This window comes from Natator depressus, chromosome 2 (genome assembly GCF_965152275.1).
Source record: "Natator depressus isolate rNatDep1 chromosome 2, rNatDep2.hap1, whole genome shotgun sequence".
Lineage (NCBI taxonomy): Eukaryota > Metazoa > Chordata > Testudines > Cheloniidae > Natator > Natator depressus.
Window position 1 is genome coordinate 16,786,065 of NC_134235.1, and position 18,434 is coordinate 16,804,498.

Sequence of the window (18,434 nt, forward strand, 5' to 3'; positions counted from 1 at the left end):
CTTCTAGCAAACCCTCCCCCAGCGATTCACAATTCCCAAATCCTTCCCTCTTTCCCTTAATACAACAATCAGCAGTCTCTCAGTTGTTCCTGCAAAGGGACCTCTTAAAAGACCCATTCTAAGAAGTGCAGGAGTCTGGATGGAGCTAACACCAAGTCATGTGGAACAGCAGTTTCTGCTTTCAGCCAGGAAAGAGAATGTTTTTTTATTCTAATTGTACAAATATTAAAAAAAATTAAAAAAATCTTACTTTGCCCCATTTCATCTCCCAAGTCTCATTTTCTTGTTATCCACTACAGTAATAAGTGTACGCAGAGAAAGACTGTGGATGCAGCAATGTTGGACCATTTCCTCCAGGAACAAAGGAGGACATTACAGCTAAAGCATAGGATACAGTCAGGAGATTTGGGGTCCATTCCTGGCTCTGCCACAGAATTCCTGTATGACCATGGGTGACTCACTTAATCTCTGCCTCAGTAGCTTTGTATGAAAACAGAAGTAATATTTACCTCTTACAGAGATGTTAAGAGGTTAAATTAAAATGTCTTTAGATTCTTGTATGTAAGGTACTACAGTATGTAAAATACACAGCATTTTTACCATTCACTAGATTATCACTTTCAGATGGCCAAGCCTCATGAACTATATAACCCTAGTAAGACTAGTATAATATTACATATAGGATTCATAACACATACAGAGCAATGTTTATTTGGGACTTTTTCTTCATTGGGAATTATATTTCTATAAGCTTATTTCACAGATGGAATTGATTTCCCTTCTTGGGAATTTTATTTCAAGTATGGGACAGAGACAGACAACATTCTGTGACACTATTCATTTGCCTTTGAGAAAAGGGCAGCAGCGTGCAGTGTCTGTCACATTCAGCAGCTGGGTAAATAGTGTGAGGCAATCTTTTTGCACAAGTGTTTCAGGGCCAGGTATATTTCAGTTGTATTCCTTGGAGATTTCCTGAACTGACCTTAACTTAAAATGAGGAAACTGTGGAAAACTCTGATCCATCTCCCTCTCCCTACAATATTGATGCTCCTTTGTACTGGATATGTACTTCCATCAGACGTGTCCTTTAGCTCATCTTTGTCCAAGTTGTTGCAGTCACTTGGCTCCTACATAAGTGGCTGAAATCAATGAGACAGTTGTGTAGAGGGGAGAGGCTGAAGCATTGACAATCTTCGGCACAAGCAGCACTAATAACGGTGTCAGTGACAATGCTTTGTATGACAAAGGAGCCAAGAGGTACAGGAGTTCATCTGGAAGTGGTTGATTGCACCAAGAGATTTAACAGTCTCCAACAGAGCAGTAGGTAGAGCCGTCCCTTGGTAGAGCGAATCAGGGCAACCACCCCAGGCCCTGCACTTTGGGGGGGGCCCTGCATGTCGATAAAAAATGGGACTGTCCTGATATTTAGCCCTTTGCCCCGCATCCCAACTGATGTACGATCTGGACACCATTTATCCAGATATTCAAATAACAAGGCGAGTGGGGAGGCGAGGTGGGAGACAGGTGAGCAGGCGGGTCGAGGACGGGAATGGGGAGGCAAATGGCAGTTGGGTGAGGGGGTAAGGAGGCAGGCAGGCAGGCGGCAAGGAGGAGAGTGGTGGTCGGGCAGGGTACCAGCCAGACTGCAGGGAGGTGAGCGATGGGCAGGCAGGTGAGGAGGCGAGCAGGTGGACAGCAAGGAGAATGGCGGGCAGGCGGGGGGGAAGCGCACACCGGATAGATAGCGAGGAGACTAGCAGGGAGGTGAGCAGTGGGCATGGGGGTGAGGAGGCGAGCAGGTGGATGGCGAGGAGGAGAGCAGCAGGTGGATTTGTCTCGGGCCCCACCGCCAACCAAGGACAGCCCTGGCAGTAGGTAAGTGCTGAAGGAAGTGTAATCAACAACATACTAGTTCTTGAAGAAGTTAGGAGCCTAAGGGTATGCTTATACTTCAATCAGGAGGTCTAACTGCAGCATGTGTAGGCATACCTGAGCGAGTTTTAATCTAGCTAGCTCTAGTACCAATAGCTAGGTAGCATGGGCTTCAGCGTGGGTTATTCAAGCCTGCCTGGACCCTGGGGTCTTACTCAGGCGGCTAGCTCACTCGGATGCAGCTTCACTAGCTTGTGTATGCTTGTGCTGCAACCACACTTCCGATTGCAGTGTAGACATATCCTTAGAGTCTTACACAATAGCACGCTGTGTACATCTGTAAATACATTCTGTTTAAAAAGCATAATGAGAATGGATGAATAATGAACATAGCAAACAGCACTTTTTTCCTGTTTACCATTTACAAGCCCAATGCTACACACACTTGCACATGAGTAACCCTGCTCATGTGAGCAGTGCCACGGACTTCTCATGTGACTCATATGGTTGTAGGCTTGGCCCTGTGTCCCTTAATATATTTGGTGCAATCTTGCAGCCCTTGTTCAGGTAAAACTTAACTACACTGGGAGTTTTAACTGAGTAAGACTTGCAGTATGAGGCCTATTTTCCTGAAATATTGTACAGGTTCTAATGTTATTTCCTTGAATGATCACCGAATGTTACAACAATTGTATACTTCTCTTCTGCTTTAGTTTTTAACAGAGTACATAGCAATACAGTATAAACGGGCACTTACTCAGTTCGTGTTTCTGGATCACTGTGACAGGAATGACACATGGCACTAAATCGAGAAACAAAAAAGTCATAGCGTCTGTGATATGAAGGGGTGTCTTCCTCAATGTTGGCAAATTTGACAAACTAGGGACAAAAAAAAAAAAAGCACGGTTAGAAAACTCTTTGTAACAAAAGTTTCCAAAAAGAGAACTAGAAGGCTTTTTAGTTTTTAACTCCAGAACTTTCAAAAGTGGCGGTTCAATTTTTAAATATTTGACTTGGTAAACATTAAACAGAAAAAAGAATCCTCATGTTGCAATGCAGTGTAGAATACTGTTGCACAATAAGAGCAGAATTAATAATTTATCCTAATTTATTTGGTTAATCTAGTAAAACAAAAAGGAAACACGCAAGGTGGGGAGAAAGTAAATAGGCCTTGCCCTAATGTTCCCCAGAAAAATATCAGCCCTGCTCAGAAAACTGGTTTGCAATTGGACTATAGATCCTAAGTGATTTTTTCTTCATTTGGATTAATGTGCTTAGCTAATGGATTTTTTTTTCAGTGTTCTAATGTAATTTTCCACTATTTTATAAAATCTGTGAAGACCAAGACAGCTAGTCTTGCAATCTAATGGTAGGTCAACAAGCTATACAAAACTGATCAGTTTTGTTCACAAGCCTGTTCTCCAGGCCAGCAGAGGCCAAAGGCATTGTGTAGGCCATGATATCAGAGCCTCGGGGGGGGGGGGGGTGTAGAGACCTCATGTTGCTGCAGGTGATTCACTTTGGTTTACATGGAGCAACACTGGCAGGCTGTAGAAGGAACTGCTTTAACCCTCAACAGCTAGAAGAAGGACAGTCACAAATATTTCCTTTGAAAGAGTGAATATCCATGGGAGATCCTAGAGGACTCTTCCTCTCCAAACCTGTGAAGTCAGTACTGCCAACCTTGAGCATTTAAACATGTGTCCAGCCCAAAAAAACATGATACAAAAGAGCCATGAGTTTTAAGCCAAAGTAATAAATGTTGGGTTCTTTTTATCTGCAGTCTGGTTAAGTTTGAGGCTTTAGGGTGCACCAGCTTCACATTTCTAACCTTTTCTCTGTAACGATGAAAGTTAGAAAAAAATTAAAATGAAAGCTGAGATTGTCATACCATCTCTTGATTCCAGCTAGTAGGGGTTTAAATAAATCAAATGTCATAAGATTCACCACACACAAAAAATCACGAGAGTTGGCAACACTGTTTTATCCTAATAAAAAAAGGTTAAACTGCAGTACATTTTATTTTCAAAAGCTGTTCCATTAGCAGCTGCATTATTTCAAAGTGATCTAAATGCAATTGCATGAAACAGAGCATACCTTGTGGTGCGCGAACATGTAAAATTGAAACAAAGTGTTGTATCATAACATTTTTTGGGGAAAAAAGGCATCTACCCATCAAACAACCTCACAAAGCTGCTTGCCAGGTTGAACAGTCTATCTCCTATTGCTCAGTAGCATTTGAAACAGAAATCAACAAGCAGCATTCAATTCACAAAAATTCACAGACCTAAGAAGAATTTCCCTAATGCCTCATGGTTTGCACAAAATGCTTTGAACATTATAAAAGTAAAATGACAGGTTTCAGAGTAACAGCCGTGTTAGTCTGTATTCGCAAAAAGAAAAAGGAGTACTTGTGGCACCTTAGAGACTAACCAATTTATTTGAGCATAAGCTTTCATGAAGCGAGCTGTAGCTCACGAAAGCTTATGCTCAAATAAATTGGTTAGTCTCTAAGGTGTCACAAGTACTCCTTTTCTTTTTATAAAAGTAAAGAACGTCCATAAATGATACAGGATAATGCTGAATGTTACCTAATGTTATTTGCAACTTTCAAACACTAAACTATCAAATCCATTAGTAGCCTCAGTGAGTAGGGTTGACAGTGTTTTTATCCTATACAATGCTATACAATTACTGGCTATAAAAATCAACATTTGCTACAACAAAGAAGAGTTCCTGACTCAAAAGAACATGTGAGTGATGTGACCCAGATGATATTTGTATGGCTTTTGCACTAGAGAGAGATGCTGAAGAAGCCTCAGGAGATAACAGACCCCCACAAATTTAGTTGCTTACACAAAAATATTGGTTTAAAAAAGGAATGGAACAGGTCAGACCGGAGAAAAAGCTCTTGATGCCACATCTAAGAATTCAAACTGTACATCTGACAAGAAATTAGTATCTTTTTAGCATCTAGATGGACTTTTGGTCTGACCCAGTGTGACCGTTTTCTTATGTTCTTATCTCAAAGTCCCCAAATGAGCCAAACTTGAAGACAGAGTTGACACTTCTTTACAGATCACCAAGCACAGTCTAGAGCAGTATTTCTCAATGACCAGTCCGTGGACTGGTGCCAATCCCTGAGATCTCCCTGATACAGTTTAGGAAGACAGCAAGTCGGTACCTGGTATCAAAAAGAATGAGAAACACTGATCTAGCGCATCCCTTCCATCATGGTCCCTGAACTTTAGAACTGGCCTGTATCAACAGGTCATCCAGATATGACTGGAAAAGCCATGTGGAATCTGCAGCAGTCACTACCATGATATTTTATTTTTTTAAAATTCAGGGGCATTGTACAAACTTAAAGGTGAGAGCTCTGTATTTGAGGGAGATATAATTAAACCATTACCATTCATTATCTTCCTCTGCCCTGCATCTTTTCTCCTGTTTCCTCTGCAACATCAGTTCTGTACCCACCAACGTTGCTGCCATTTTACCTACTGAGAGCTGTAGTTCCAGTTTAAATTTAGCAGATTTCTAACAACTATATTCTAAGTATCACTGAAATAGCTGGCTCTAAAATCTGAGATACTGTACAAAACTGTTCTTCCTGGAAGCAGAATACACTGGGTTGTCACATGGTAAGAAAGTGAATAACAATCAAACCAATGTTCTAAAGTCTATTGCCACTCATTTGTCTGAAGGAGAACAGCCCACAGACACTCATTGTAGAACATAAGTAACAGAGAAAAGGTTTCTCTTGATACACTATTTTATAAAAAAATTTTAAAGCTTTCCTCTTTCTAAGGGCTTCAGGAATAGGCTTCCAATACCTGCTGTCCTATTGTTCGTTTCACAGCATTGCTAATTATGTGGCAGTGTAATTAATTAGGTTCTTGTCTTCAAAATGGCTTTTTTAGACAAATCAATCTTCTACAGTTTAATGAACCATGAAGTTCAGGAAAGAGGAAAAAAGGAGGACATCATCATTTTAACATGTTCACAAATGTTCAAACATCTTCAGAGCCTATTCAAGTGATTTGTCCAGATCAATTCTTATGTAGGAGTTTAACAGAACTGAAGCAAAAGGTACCTACAATTCATGGCAGTTTAAATTTTACTAAAAGGTACTAAAAGCTAGAGTTTCACAACTTTAAAGTATCAACAATAAGACTCTCCTATAAATGTAAGAAATATAAAAGGCTTTTGGTTTTGTGGTGCATGATACACCTTCTATGGAGGACAGAAGAGGGGGTTATATCGTTCGGATGACTTTTCTCTCTCAGGCCTTGTCTACACTACAAATTTAGGTCTATGGAAGCTGCCTTAAATAGGCATAATAAATAGATGTAATAATCGATACTACCAGGTCCCTTCCACTGACCTAAGTTGCCTGTAAAAGCAATTTCATCACTCCACCTCTTAATTTGATATTGATGGGTCAACAGAGAGGTAGCGCAGACGCAGCTTTGTGTAGTTTGACTCAAATGGCCCCCAGGAGGTGTCCCACAATGCTCCGCTGTGACTGCTCTGGACATCGTTTACAACTTCTCTGCTCAGCTGCCAGGCATTGATTCTGCCCAAGACATCCCATTTATACCATGAGCTGCATGTGATTCACAGTGGTGACCCCACTACACCCCCACAAACACAGTGTGGACATCTCCCAGGAGTATGAGTCCTGGGCCACCACAGGCAACAACAAGGACAACATTCTGGAGGAGGAGGAGCGAGCCCAGAGGATTTCACTCTCTGAGAAACTGGACATGGACATGGAGAGCATCCCAGGAGCATGCCACACAGGAAAAGATGCTGCGGATTATGAAGGTCCAATCAGACATGTTGAGATACCTGGTTGAGCTTCAAGAAAAGCAGATTGAGGCCAGTCTCCATCTGGAGGCCTTGCAGAACTGCCTGCAAGCATCACCCTGTTCACAATACCCCTACCCCAAACGTTCCAGGAGGCAGGGGGGAATTCAGCATCCGTTCCACTCAACGCCAGGGGAGGATACACAGAACAAAAGGAGCCCATTCCTTGGGCTTTGCTTTCGAAAAACAATCTGACTTACTTGGTTTCTCCCCTCCCAATTTTATCAGCCAGACTTAGTTTCCTGTTCTGTTTCTTTGTGTGTATACAATAAAAGTAAACACTTTGAGAAAAACAGGTTCTTCGTTTATTTTAATCATGGGGGTTTGGGCTGGGTACAGGAAAATTGATGCAATGGAGGGGATGGTAAGGGAAGGCAGAATGCAGATAACCGGCAAATATTACTGTGGCTCATTACTGAAATGGGCTTTCAAAGCCTCCCAGAGATGAAGAGCTCCTTGCTGGGCTCTTATTGCCCTGGTATCTGGCTGCTCAAAATTAGCTGCCAAATTATCTGTCTCCATGCCCCATGCCTGTGGAAACTAAGGAGAATCTACTTTACAGTGAAAACAGAGGAAGACTGGATGGACCCCATAAAGGGAAAAAGACCAAATAAAATTAGTTGTATTCATGAGTAAGGCATTCACCTCCAACTTTTACAATGAAAATCATTTTATACTTTTAATAGGATAAATATCCATAGATAAGGATTATTTGGATAGTTAAGCTGCTTATAGATACATTCATATGGGTCATACAGGAACTAACTACATGCAATCTCAGGCTTTCATTATGTTTTTTCCTTCGATTGTCATGCCAGATGTTCAGCTGGTATTCAGTCTCTCACCACCTCCAATCTTCTATGAACTTGGTTCAGATTTGGGTTAGCAAACTGTTTACTCACAGAATTGGTTCCAAGAACTTGCAGCTTTGGTTCCCCTGACTCTAGCAGCTTGGCCACCATCTGAAGGAAACTTTCCACAAATGGTTTAATGCTTTGAGAATGGCAAGCCATTAAAAGTTGGTCCAGTGCCTCCATGGCAATTAAAACATACCTGAAAGCAAATGGAGAAGAGATCCATACAGATGCACATTGTGTCATATTTACTTTGGCCCAAACTTTTACATGCTTTTATTTAAGCCCATATTACAAAAACTAAAAAAAAAAAAAAAATTATGTCAGATAGGTGTAAGGCACATCACCCTAATATTCTCCACTTATTTCAGAAGTATATTTTTCAAGACAAATCAAAGCAGGTAAAGATTCCTTGGTATTCCTGTAGAAATATTTTTTAATCTTATTTTTCCTACTTTTTATTTTATATTAAAGGCTCCACTCTTCCAGTCAGTAGAGGGCTTTCAGCCTACCAAAATCCCAGTATGACAAGACAGCAATGTATCTAAACTTCCATAGTTTAAGGAGACATCTCAATCTACACAGAGCATGTTAGTGAGAGGGAAGAGTGCTGATCAGGAGATGTGTTTACTGTCACTCACATACTGACCGTTTCCATAAAAAAAATTCTTAGTTGTTTTTACATCTGTACCCCTTTATCTTCAACAATAACTGCCAGGCAGCAACATTCTCTTCCAATTCCATGTGTTGTCTGTTTCATTTTTTTAATCTCTTAACTTTATGGTCTCTTCCTATCTCTGTTTTCATTATATATTCCTCTCCCCTATTCCCTCTTTGGGAAAATACAGGAAAGACCATTTTCAACCTGTTCCCCTGGGGTCAGGAGGATTAATTTAGCTCAAGTATTAAGGACAATCACCTGTGAAGTCAGACAATTAGCTTATATAACAATTATAGCTCCAACAGAAGAACTGAAGGATATATTAAAACACTCTTAGTATACTGGGAAATATGTCCTGCTGAGTCTAGAAGTTTGATTTGTAAATCCAGGTCATTTTCACATCCAACATTACCTATAACTTCATAATTCACTTTACTTTCAATATATTTTGGCTATCCCCTGCCCAGCAGCATGAACAATAGCCAAGATTCTGACTATGTGTCTTGTAGACTGAACCAGAATAACGATAGGGGAAAAACAGCTAACTTTCAGCTTCAGTATTTATGCAGTGACCGAATCCCTTACCCATAGCGATGTCTCACAACATCTCTGCTCAGTCTCTCTGCTAGGTAAGCTCCAATTCGATCCAGCTTCTCTGGTGCAGAAACTGCATAGAAAGTCAGCTTCTCCATATCAGCTTTAACAAGACCATCCTAGGAATAACAAAGATTGTTCTTTTAGTTCATAGTAATAGTTTTAAGCTTCTGAAGTATCTTTCGCTTTTCCAATTCAAATCACAGGTTTGGGGCTAATACAAAGTAGAATATTCCATTTTGCTAGAATATGTTAAATTATTCATTAACAAGCTTGTCCAGGGCCTAAAATACAGAAATGGCAAAGTAAAAGATTAAGCCCAGTACTTCTCAGAGAAGCGTGCGGTCAGTGTTCCCCCTTCCTTCTAACAGAGGCAGATTATAGGTGAGCTGTGACATCTTTCTTCAGACATACTATTTTTCCAAAGTCCAATTTCTGTTACTTAAGTAAGAGTCCTTCAGAAAGCCATTAATTACTTCAATAAAACCCTTCAGAAGTGAGTGTGTCACGTTAATCCTTTCAGGCTAAAATTGTTTTTATATAACTGAAATTGCAGTCTAAATGTTTCATTGCTCCAATATCATGCCTTAACAGTTCTGACTCTTCTCTGTACAAGGCCACTGCTTTCATATTTGTCTGTATTACAGCTGGTGTTTAAGGAGCTGAAGCCATCTGATATTTCTAACTATCAAAGTACCAGCTACAGTTATTGACATACAAAGAGTACTCAGCATTATCACAGGTTAATTTTTAGAGCTGAGATGAAACAGGAATTAAAATATATTGCTCATTTGAATAACCGATCACAGCTGGTAGACAATACACATTTTTCTTAATTTTTTTCAATGGAAAAAGGGTTATTCATGAATTATTTTTTCCCCAAAGCTTTTTGTCCAGTTCTCTCACTGACATCAAGGTAAAAGTCTATCCACTATCAGGGTCTCAACCCCTTCAACCAGAAGCTTCAGTCCTCTTCCACTAGAGTAACATCTTTAAAATTGTGGTTCCTTTTTGTATACCAGCATCAGCTTCAAGGGGAGAATGACCTGATCATTGTGCAGGAATTTTTCTTCACTTCTTCCACACTTTGATAATTTCATATTTAAATAAATTGGAGAATATAGGGATCAATTACTATGGAAGAACATACACTAATGGTGATTAGATATGCCACATTGTAACCCTGAAAGTGATAACTACATTCCTGCAGTGCTACTGGTGCAATAAGTTGTACTCTTGTTAAAGTCCCCTTTCCTGGCTGCGTAACTGATCTGTGATTGTCTACTATCATCCAACTTATTTTACACTACAAAGCAGTTTAACCGGCAGTTCAGCAAACAGCATAGTTTTTAAACAATATTTCAGATTCATTAATTCAAAACTCACAATTTAAGTCAAATTAAATATTAATTATATAAAAGAAGAGTATTTTCTCTCAAAGTCTCACAAGAATGATTAACTTATGTGTGAACAGTCACAGGAGAAAATGTCCATGATATATTAAATGAATCATTAGAAAAAGAAAAATCTTTAGTATCAAGATGTCCCAGAGGTCTAAAGAGATCATAGTTAGATGCCATGCAATAATTAACATTTTACCATGCAAAATTAGGCCTACAACCATCTGCAGTGTCATACATTGTGGGCTGGACAATATCCTGCTCTCCCTCACCTTGTGCACCGACCAGCACAATAGGAGAGTCTGATGGATTGCTGCAACAGGGCTGCTTTTGAGAGCACACACAGCACTAGTAAGGCTAGTACAACTTTAGATGTTCAGAAACGTTTCTCTACAGCAGTATAGGCACAGACTCCATGGTGCTCCAGGGCTGGAGCACCCACGGGGAAAAACTGGTGGGTGCTCTGCACCCACCAGCAGCCAAGCTCCCCACCCCAGCTCACCTCACCTCCTCCCCTGAGCGTGCCACATCTCCACTTCTCCTCCCAGCGCTTGCTACCACAAAACAGCTGTTTTGCAGCATAACAAGCTGTGGGAGGCAGGGGCGAGGAGTAAGAACGCGGCACGCTCGGGGAGGAGGCGGGGAAGAGGCAGGGTCAGGGCGGGGATTTGGGGAAGGAGTCCAATAGTGGTAGGGAGGAGGCGGAGTTGGGGCGGGGACTTTGGGGAAGGGGTTGGAATAGGGGTGGGGTGGGAGTCGAGCACCCACCGGCACCAGGAGAAGTTGGTGCCTATGTATACCACTAGTACCAAACTTGTTTAAAGAAGTATTTGGTTTCTATGATTGTATATAGAAAACAGACCATCAGTATAACCCTCTTGTAGGTAGACAGAATTTATTTCTGAATGACTATTTTCTCTGAAAAAAAATCCATGCTTTGAAGATATCAGATCCACAGAAAAGAACAACTCTCCCCTGCAGCTGATATTTTACAAAACTTAGGTAGCTAGCCCACAGTGATAATAGCGGACCTTCTAGGAAGAACACACATGCTGCACGTTCTGCCTCATACATATGCCAGACCTACACACACAACTCCAAACTGTTCATAGCCTTCATTTTTAAGAAAAAAGAAAAAGGTAGTACAAATCTGGTAAGACATTGAAAGTGATCTTCCACCATTTAAAGAAACTCTGGATTAGTTTCAAACATTCAGCTGTATTAGATATTTAGCATCATCAGTACTTAACACTCAAGAAGGAACTATATTTTCAAGGAACATGGCATGAAAGAGTTTGTACTATGCATATCCAAATGAAGTCACAATAAACCAATACATATGGACAACTAAAGATGAAAAACAATTGGCTCATCATCCATTGGTTAAACCAAACTATATACTTCAAAAAGACAGAAAACTAAGAAGTGCTAGGCACACAGAGAAAAGGAAATACGTTCAAACTTGTGGTCATATCTGAACAAAAATTCTGTTTAATATTAAATATTTGTGGTCCAAACGGTTGGACCACAATTTTGCAGATTTCTCTCTTACTGGAGAATGCTCTGGCAGATTAAAATTTGAATGCCTTTCATTCTCCAAAAAGTATGTTAAAAGTTACAAAATATTACTATTTCTGTTACAATAATATTTTAGTAAATGAAGATTCAAATTAAGAATTCTGGTTAAAGTTTAATTAAATCATTGCTTACTTTGGGATCTTCGGGGAATATGTTATCCACCAGACGTTTGTAACGAGGGCGCAAAGCAGCACAGCAACAGCATACTCCTGGAAAAACATTTGCCAAAAAACAAAAAAAACAGGTTATTAGAAGGTGAATGTTTTAGAAGCTGTATAGAGTCATTTAAGAGAGGAAGAGCACAAGCAGATGTTACATGGACAGACCCAGGTCATCGGTGAGACCAAACCTGGGACCTCTGAAGCTTAGTGCATGAACCTCTACTGTATGAGCTAAAAGCCACATGGCTCTTAGCTAATGCTGTAGCAGACTCAATCTCTATGTAGCCTTGATACCACTACAGGGGGACAGAGCACCATACCCAGGAGGTATGTGGGTTACACATACAGGGAAGAAGTTAAAGGGTAATTATACTCTGCAACCTCACTTTCTAGAAAAAGGTCATTTGTGGAAAGTGAGTTAAAAACAAACAAAAATTAAATATTGTAATATAGCTAATTTTTTGCACACCTTCCCATGTTTTCCTTAGGAAGCAGTATCTGTCAGAAAGATAACAGGCAACAATTCCACCAGAAGATGATGTGCATAGGCATAAAGACTTGTAGAATATGGGCCTATCCCACTCCAGGGCCTGAAAGTTAAAAACTTCCATCTGTAGAAGTGGGACAAGACACATAGCATCTGGGTTAAACAGCGGCAGTCAAGCAGCGAAACCACCTCCTCACAGTAACCTCTTGATCTGCTGCAAGGAGGGAGCATTGGCAGTTTCCTCCCTAAATCTGCCTTTTAGAACAGCAGTTTTTCCTCCAACAGCCAGTAAGTGAAGGAGTGGACCGTGGGGAAAGTTAGAACCTCCTACACTCACAGATGAAAGCATCTCCAGGAGAAGCAGAGAGAGTACAGCTAGCAGCTATTATCTCTGCAGCAGGAAAGGGAAGCTACTCAGCTAGGGGAGCAAATTCCACTATTCACCACTTTTTCAGCCCCAGGGCAGTTGACCCCCAAAGACTGAAAGGAAGAGTACGATGTTTTTCCGCATTCCCAGGTTATAAGGGCTTGTCTACACTTACATTTTATAGAGCTCTAACTTGCAGACTCAGGGGTGTGAAAAATCACCCCCCGAGCACAGCAAATTTGAGAGCTTTAAAGCGCTAGTGTGAACAGTGCTCAGAGCTATTATTCCCCTAATGGAAGTGGATTATCAGGAGCGCTGGGAGAGCTCTCTCTCAGCACTCACGCGTGACTAGAGTAGACATAGCCTAAGACAGGTGCTGTTCTTCCCTACTATATCCCCAATCATCAAGCCATTGTTTTATAAAATAAATATTCTAGTATTACTACATATTTAGTATCCCTGCCTAAAGTTTATGGCAAAACATACTTAAATATTTTTATATTTCAGGATTTACTGCAATTCCTTTGTTATTAGGGAACAGATACTATTCTCTTGTTTGTCTGAAGACTTTTAGTGCACGTTACATGAAAATACAACAGGGAACTGACACTCTGTATCCCATATGACACCCTGTACCCTATAATCACCACTTTTATATGGTTATTTATTTTGTATAGGGCTGTCAAGCAATTAAAAAATTAATCGTGATTAATCGCGCAATTAAAAAAATTTTGATTAATCACACTGTTAAACAGAATACCATTTATTTAAATATTTTTGGATGTTTTCTACATTTTCATATATATTGATTTTGATTACAACACAATACAAAGTGTACAGTGCTCAATTTATATTCATTTTTATTACAAATATTTGAACTGTAAAAAACAAAATAGTATATTTCAATTCACCTAATACAAGTACTGTAGTGCAATCTCTTTATAATGAAAATTGAACTGACAAATGTACAAAAAAAAACTGCATTCAAAAATAAAACAACGTAAAACTTTAGAGCCTACAAGTCCACTCAGTCCTACTTCAGCCAATCGCTCGGACAAACAAGTTTCGTTAAAATTTGCAGGAGATGGCACTTCTTGTTTACAACAACATCACCTGAAAGTGAGAAGGGGCGTTCACACGGCACTATTGTTGCTGGCATCATAAGATATTTACATGCCAGATGCACTAAAGATTCATATGTTCCTTCATGCTTCAACCGCCATTCCAAAAGACATGTGTCTATGCCAATGGCGGGCTCTGCTCGATAACAATCCAGAGCAGTGCAGATTGACACATGTTCATTTTCATCATCTGAGTCACATGCCACCAGCAGAAGGCTGATTTTCTTTTTTGGGGGTTCGGGTTCTGTAGTTTCCGCATCGGAGCGTTGCTCTTTTAAGACTTCTAAAAGCATTCTCTATACCTTGTCCCTCTCACATTTTGGAAGGCATTTCAGATTCTTAAACCTTGGGTCCAGTGTTGTATCTATCCTTAGAATCTCACATTGGTACATTCTTTGTGTTTTGTCATATCTGCTGTGAAAGTGTTCTTAAAGCAAACACGTGCTGGGTCATCATCCGAGACTGCTATAACATGAAATATATGGCAGAATGCAGGTAGAACAGAACAGGAGACATACAATTCTCCCCCAAGGAGTTTAGTCAAATTTAATTAACACATTTTTTTTTAACAAGCATGTCCTCTGGGATGGTGGCCGAAGCATGAAGGGGCACATAAATGTTTAACATATTTGGCTTGTAAATGCCTTGCAACGCTGGCTACAAAAAAGTGCCATGCAAATGCCTGTTCTCACTTTCAGGTGACATTGTAAATAAAAAGCAATCAGAAGTATCTCCCGTAAATTTAAACAAACTTGTTTGTCTTAGGCCTGGTCTACAGTATGCGGTTATTTCGGAATTAGCCGAGTTACCTCGAAATAAAACTGGTTCCGTCCACACGACCAAACCAGTTTTTTCGATTTAAAGGGCTGTTTACTCTGATTTCTGTACTCCACCTCGGCAAGTGGAGTAGCGCTAAAATTGAGATTGCAGTTCCAGGTTACAGGTACTGTGGATGCAATTCGACGATATTGGCCGCTGGGAGTTATCCCAGAATGCTCCCTTGTGAACATTCTGGACAACACTCTGAATTCCTATGCACTAGCCAGGTAGGCAGGAAAAGCCCCAGGAACTTTTGAATTTCCTGTTTGGTCACCATCAGCACAGGTGACCATCAACACAGTCCACCATTACAGGCGACCATGCAGAGTCCACCATCTCAAGAGACGACACAGTCCTGGATTTGCAGAAGAGCTCCAGCATGGTTCGAACTGGAGGTACTGGATCTCACTGCATGTTGGGGAGACAAATCTTATGGCAGAACTACATTCCAAAAAAAGGAACGCAAATACGTACGCTAAAGTCTCCAGGGCCATGACGGAAAGAGGCTACTCCAGGGACACAGAACAGTGTCGTACAAAAATCAAGGAGCTCAGGGCAAGCGTACCAAAAAGCCAGGGAGGCGAACAGGCACTCTGGGTCACAGCCCCATACATGCCGCTTCTGCCATTAGCTGCATGCAATTATGGGTGGTGACGACACCACTACCCCACCACTGTTCATGGACACCTGCAGGGGGGAGTAGCACGGAGCGAGGAATATGACTTTTTGGTGGACAAAGAGGAGGACGACGACAGTGCACAGGCGGCAAGTGGGGAATCTGTTTTCCCCCCTACCCAGAAACTACTCTTAACGCTGGAGCCAATAGCCTCCCCCAACTCCCAAAGCATGCTCCCGGACCATGACCCTGGAGAAGGCACTTCCGGTGAGAGAGAGCTTGATCGGAGCCACGCGGTGGGGGGAAACCCAGTGGTGCTGGGCTGTTCGCGTTTAGTTTAAAGGGCTCATCCCTGCTCAGAGCCTCATCGGAGCCCGGCGGTGGGAGGGGGGTGTCGGGGCGAGGGAGGGTGTTGTGTGATGCAATCATCCCAGAGAGCCCGCAGGCTGCCTGCAAGCTGAATTCTGTTGCCTGGCCACTGCCTGCAAGCTGAATTCTGTTGCCTGGCCACTGCCTGCAAGCTGAATTCTGTTGCCTGGCTGCATGTGATGGCTTACTCACCCCAATGTGGCAGGCACTTCAGCATAAGAGGCAAAACGAGACCTTGTACAGAAAGAACATGTGCTGTGTACTACGAATTGCCTGTTTCACTGAGAAACAGTGTCCCCTTTGCTCTTTAAAATGTATCTTAAAATACTACCCTCCCTTTTCCTCCTCCTGCAGCAGGTGCAAATGTTTCAATGTGGCTCCTATCTACTCCATCCCAGAGGCTGGTCCAGATTAGAAGGCAGAAAAAACGAACTCGGGATGACACATTTGCCAAGCTTATGCAGTCCTCCCACACTGATAGGGCCCAGTTGAATGCGCGGAGGCAAACAATTGAGAAGTCATGTAAAGCATTACATGAATACGAAGAGAGGAGGGACGTGCGCAATGAGAGCAGGCAAGATGCTATGGTCAGGCTCATAGGTGAGCAAACTGACATGCTCCACTGTATGGTGGATCTGATGCGGGGAAAGGCAGCAAGACCACAGACTGCCACTGCAGCCCCGAATAACCGCCCTCCCTCCTCCCCAAGTTCCATAGCCTCCTCATCCAGACACCCAAGAACACGGGGGGGGGGGGCAGGCTACGGGACCCACACAGTCAACCCCAGAGGATTGCACAAGCAGCAGAAAACTGGTATATCCTAAATTCTGACTTGGTTTCTGGACTTGTCCTTCCCTCCTCCTCCACCCCCTTAACCCAATACCCCCCTCCCCTGTCTAGCTTCTGATTTCTCTCAATGTTTTGTGCAACAAATAATAAAGAACGGTTCTTAAACAATTGTGACTTTATTTCCTTATATATTATAGGGGGCAGGTAACTTTAAGAGAAACAAACAACTCTCACACCGTAGCCTGGCCAGTCATGAAACTGGCTTTCAAAGCTTCTCTGATGTGCAGCGCACCCTGCTGCGCTCTTCTAATCGCCTTGTTGTCTGGCTGTGCGAAACTGGCCGCCAGGCGAGTTGCCTTTACCTCCCACCCCGCCATAAACATCTCCCCCTTACTCTCACAGATATTGTGGAGCACACAACAAGCAGCAATTACAATTGGAATATTGGTTGTGCTGAGGTCTAACTGAGTCAGTAAACTGCGCCAGCACACTTTCAAAAGTCCAAATGCACATTCTACCACCATTCTGCACTTGCTCAGCCAAAAGTTGAACTGCTCCTTACTACTGTCCAGGGTGCCTGTGTATGGCTTCATGAGCCATGGCATTAAGGGGTAGGCTGGGTCCCTGAGGATACCTATAGGCATTTCAACATCCCCAACAGTAATTTTCTGGTCTGGGAGGTAAGCTCCTTCCTGCAGCAGTTCAAACAGACCAGAGTTCCTGAAGATGCGAGCGTCATGCACCTTTCCCGGCCATCCCACGTTGATGTCGGAGAAACGTCCCTTGTGGTCCACCAGTGCTTGCAGCACCATAGAAAAGTACCCCTTGTGGTTTATGTACTGGCGCCCAGGTGTTCCGGGGCCAAGATAGGGATCTGCGTTTTGTCTATCGCCCTGCCGTGGTTAGGGAACCCCAGCACATTAAAGCCATCCACAATGGTCTGCACATTTCCCAAAGTAACTACCCTTGATAGCAGCTAGTCAATGATTATGTTGGCTAGTTGCAGCACAGCAGCCCCCACAGTAGATTTCCCCACTCCAAACTGATTCCCGATTGACCGGTAGCTGTCGGGCGTTGCAAGCTTCCACAGGGCTATGGCCACTCGGTTCTCAACTGTGAGGGCTGCTCTCATTTTGGTGTCTTTGCGCTTCAGGGCAGGGGACAGCAAGTCACAAATTTCCATGAAAGTGGCCCTACGTATACGAAAGTTTCTCAGTCACTGGGAATCATCCCATACCTGCAACACTATGCAGTCCCACCAGTCTGTGCTTGTTTCCCGGGCCCAGAATCGGCGTTCCATGGCATGAACCTGGCCCAACAGCACCATGATCTCCCAATCGCCACATGCCGTGCCGTCTGTGTCCATGTCCTCATCAGTATAGTAATCGCGCGGTCGTCACTTCCTCGCCCGGTTTTGCAGGTACTGCACATACTGCTGCATAATGCGCGAGGTATTTACAACGGTCAAAACTGCAGTGGAGATCTGACTGGCTCCATGGCTATGGCGCCTGCATGGGTAATCCTGGAAAAAGGGCGTGAAACGTAGGAGAGCAGAGTGGCAGCAGAAGCTGTGCTGTTTGGTTCACGGTAGCCGAACAAAGGCTGAAAATGGTTGTCTTCTGTGGCTTTCACAGAGGTAGGAGCTCAGGACAGACAACATGGAAAAGCTCAGAAGCGTGGCAATAGCGGGAGAGCAGAGTTGGCGGCAGAAGCTGTGCTGCTTGGTTCACGATGGCAGAGCAGAGTTGAGTTGGAGAGGTGGATTCATAGTAGCAGGAGAGCAGTGGTGCACCGTCTGCTGAAAGTAGTATGGCGTCTGCACGCCAAAAAGGTGCGAAATGATTGTCTGCCATAGCTTTCTGATGACACATACC

General features: G+C 42.4%; 1 protein-coding gene across 3 annotated transcripts in view; it reads right to left on the reverse strand.

Annotated features, from left to right (window-relative positions):
• Positions 1 to 18,434, reverse strand: part of EFR3A (EFR3 homolog A) — a 173,144-nt gene that overhangs the window by 97,138 nt on the left and 57,572 nt on the right. For all 3 annotated transcript variants that reach the window (XM_074943844.1, XM_074943845.1, XM_074943846.1), the window contains exons 4-7: positions 11,964 to 12,040; positions 8,845 to 8,972; positions 7,647 to 7,797; positions 2,630 to 2,751 (exon numbers count right to left, since the gene is read on the reverse strand). In XM_074943844.1, the coding sequence (XP_074799945.1) occupies positions 2,630 to 2,751; positions 7,647 to 7,797; positions 8,845 to 8,972; positions 11,964 to 12,040 (478 nt within the window). The remainder of the gene's footprint in view (positions 1 to 2,629; positions 2,752 to 7,646; positions 7,798 to 8,844; positions 8,973 to 11,963; positions 12,041 to 18,434) is intronic.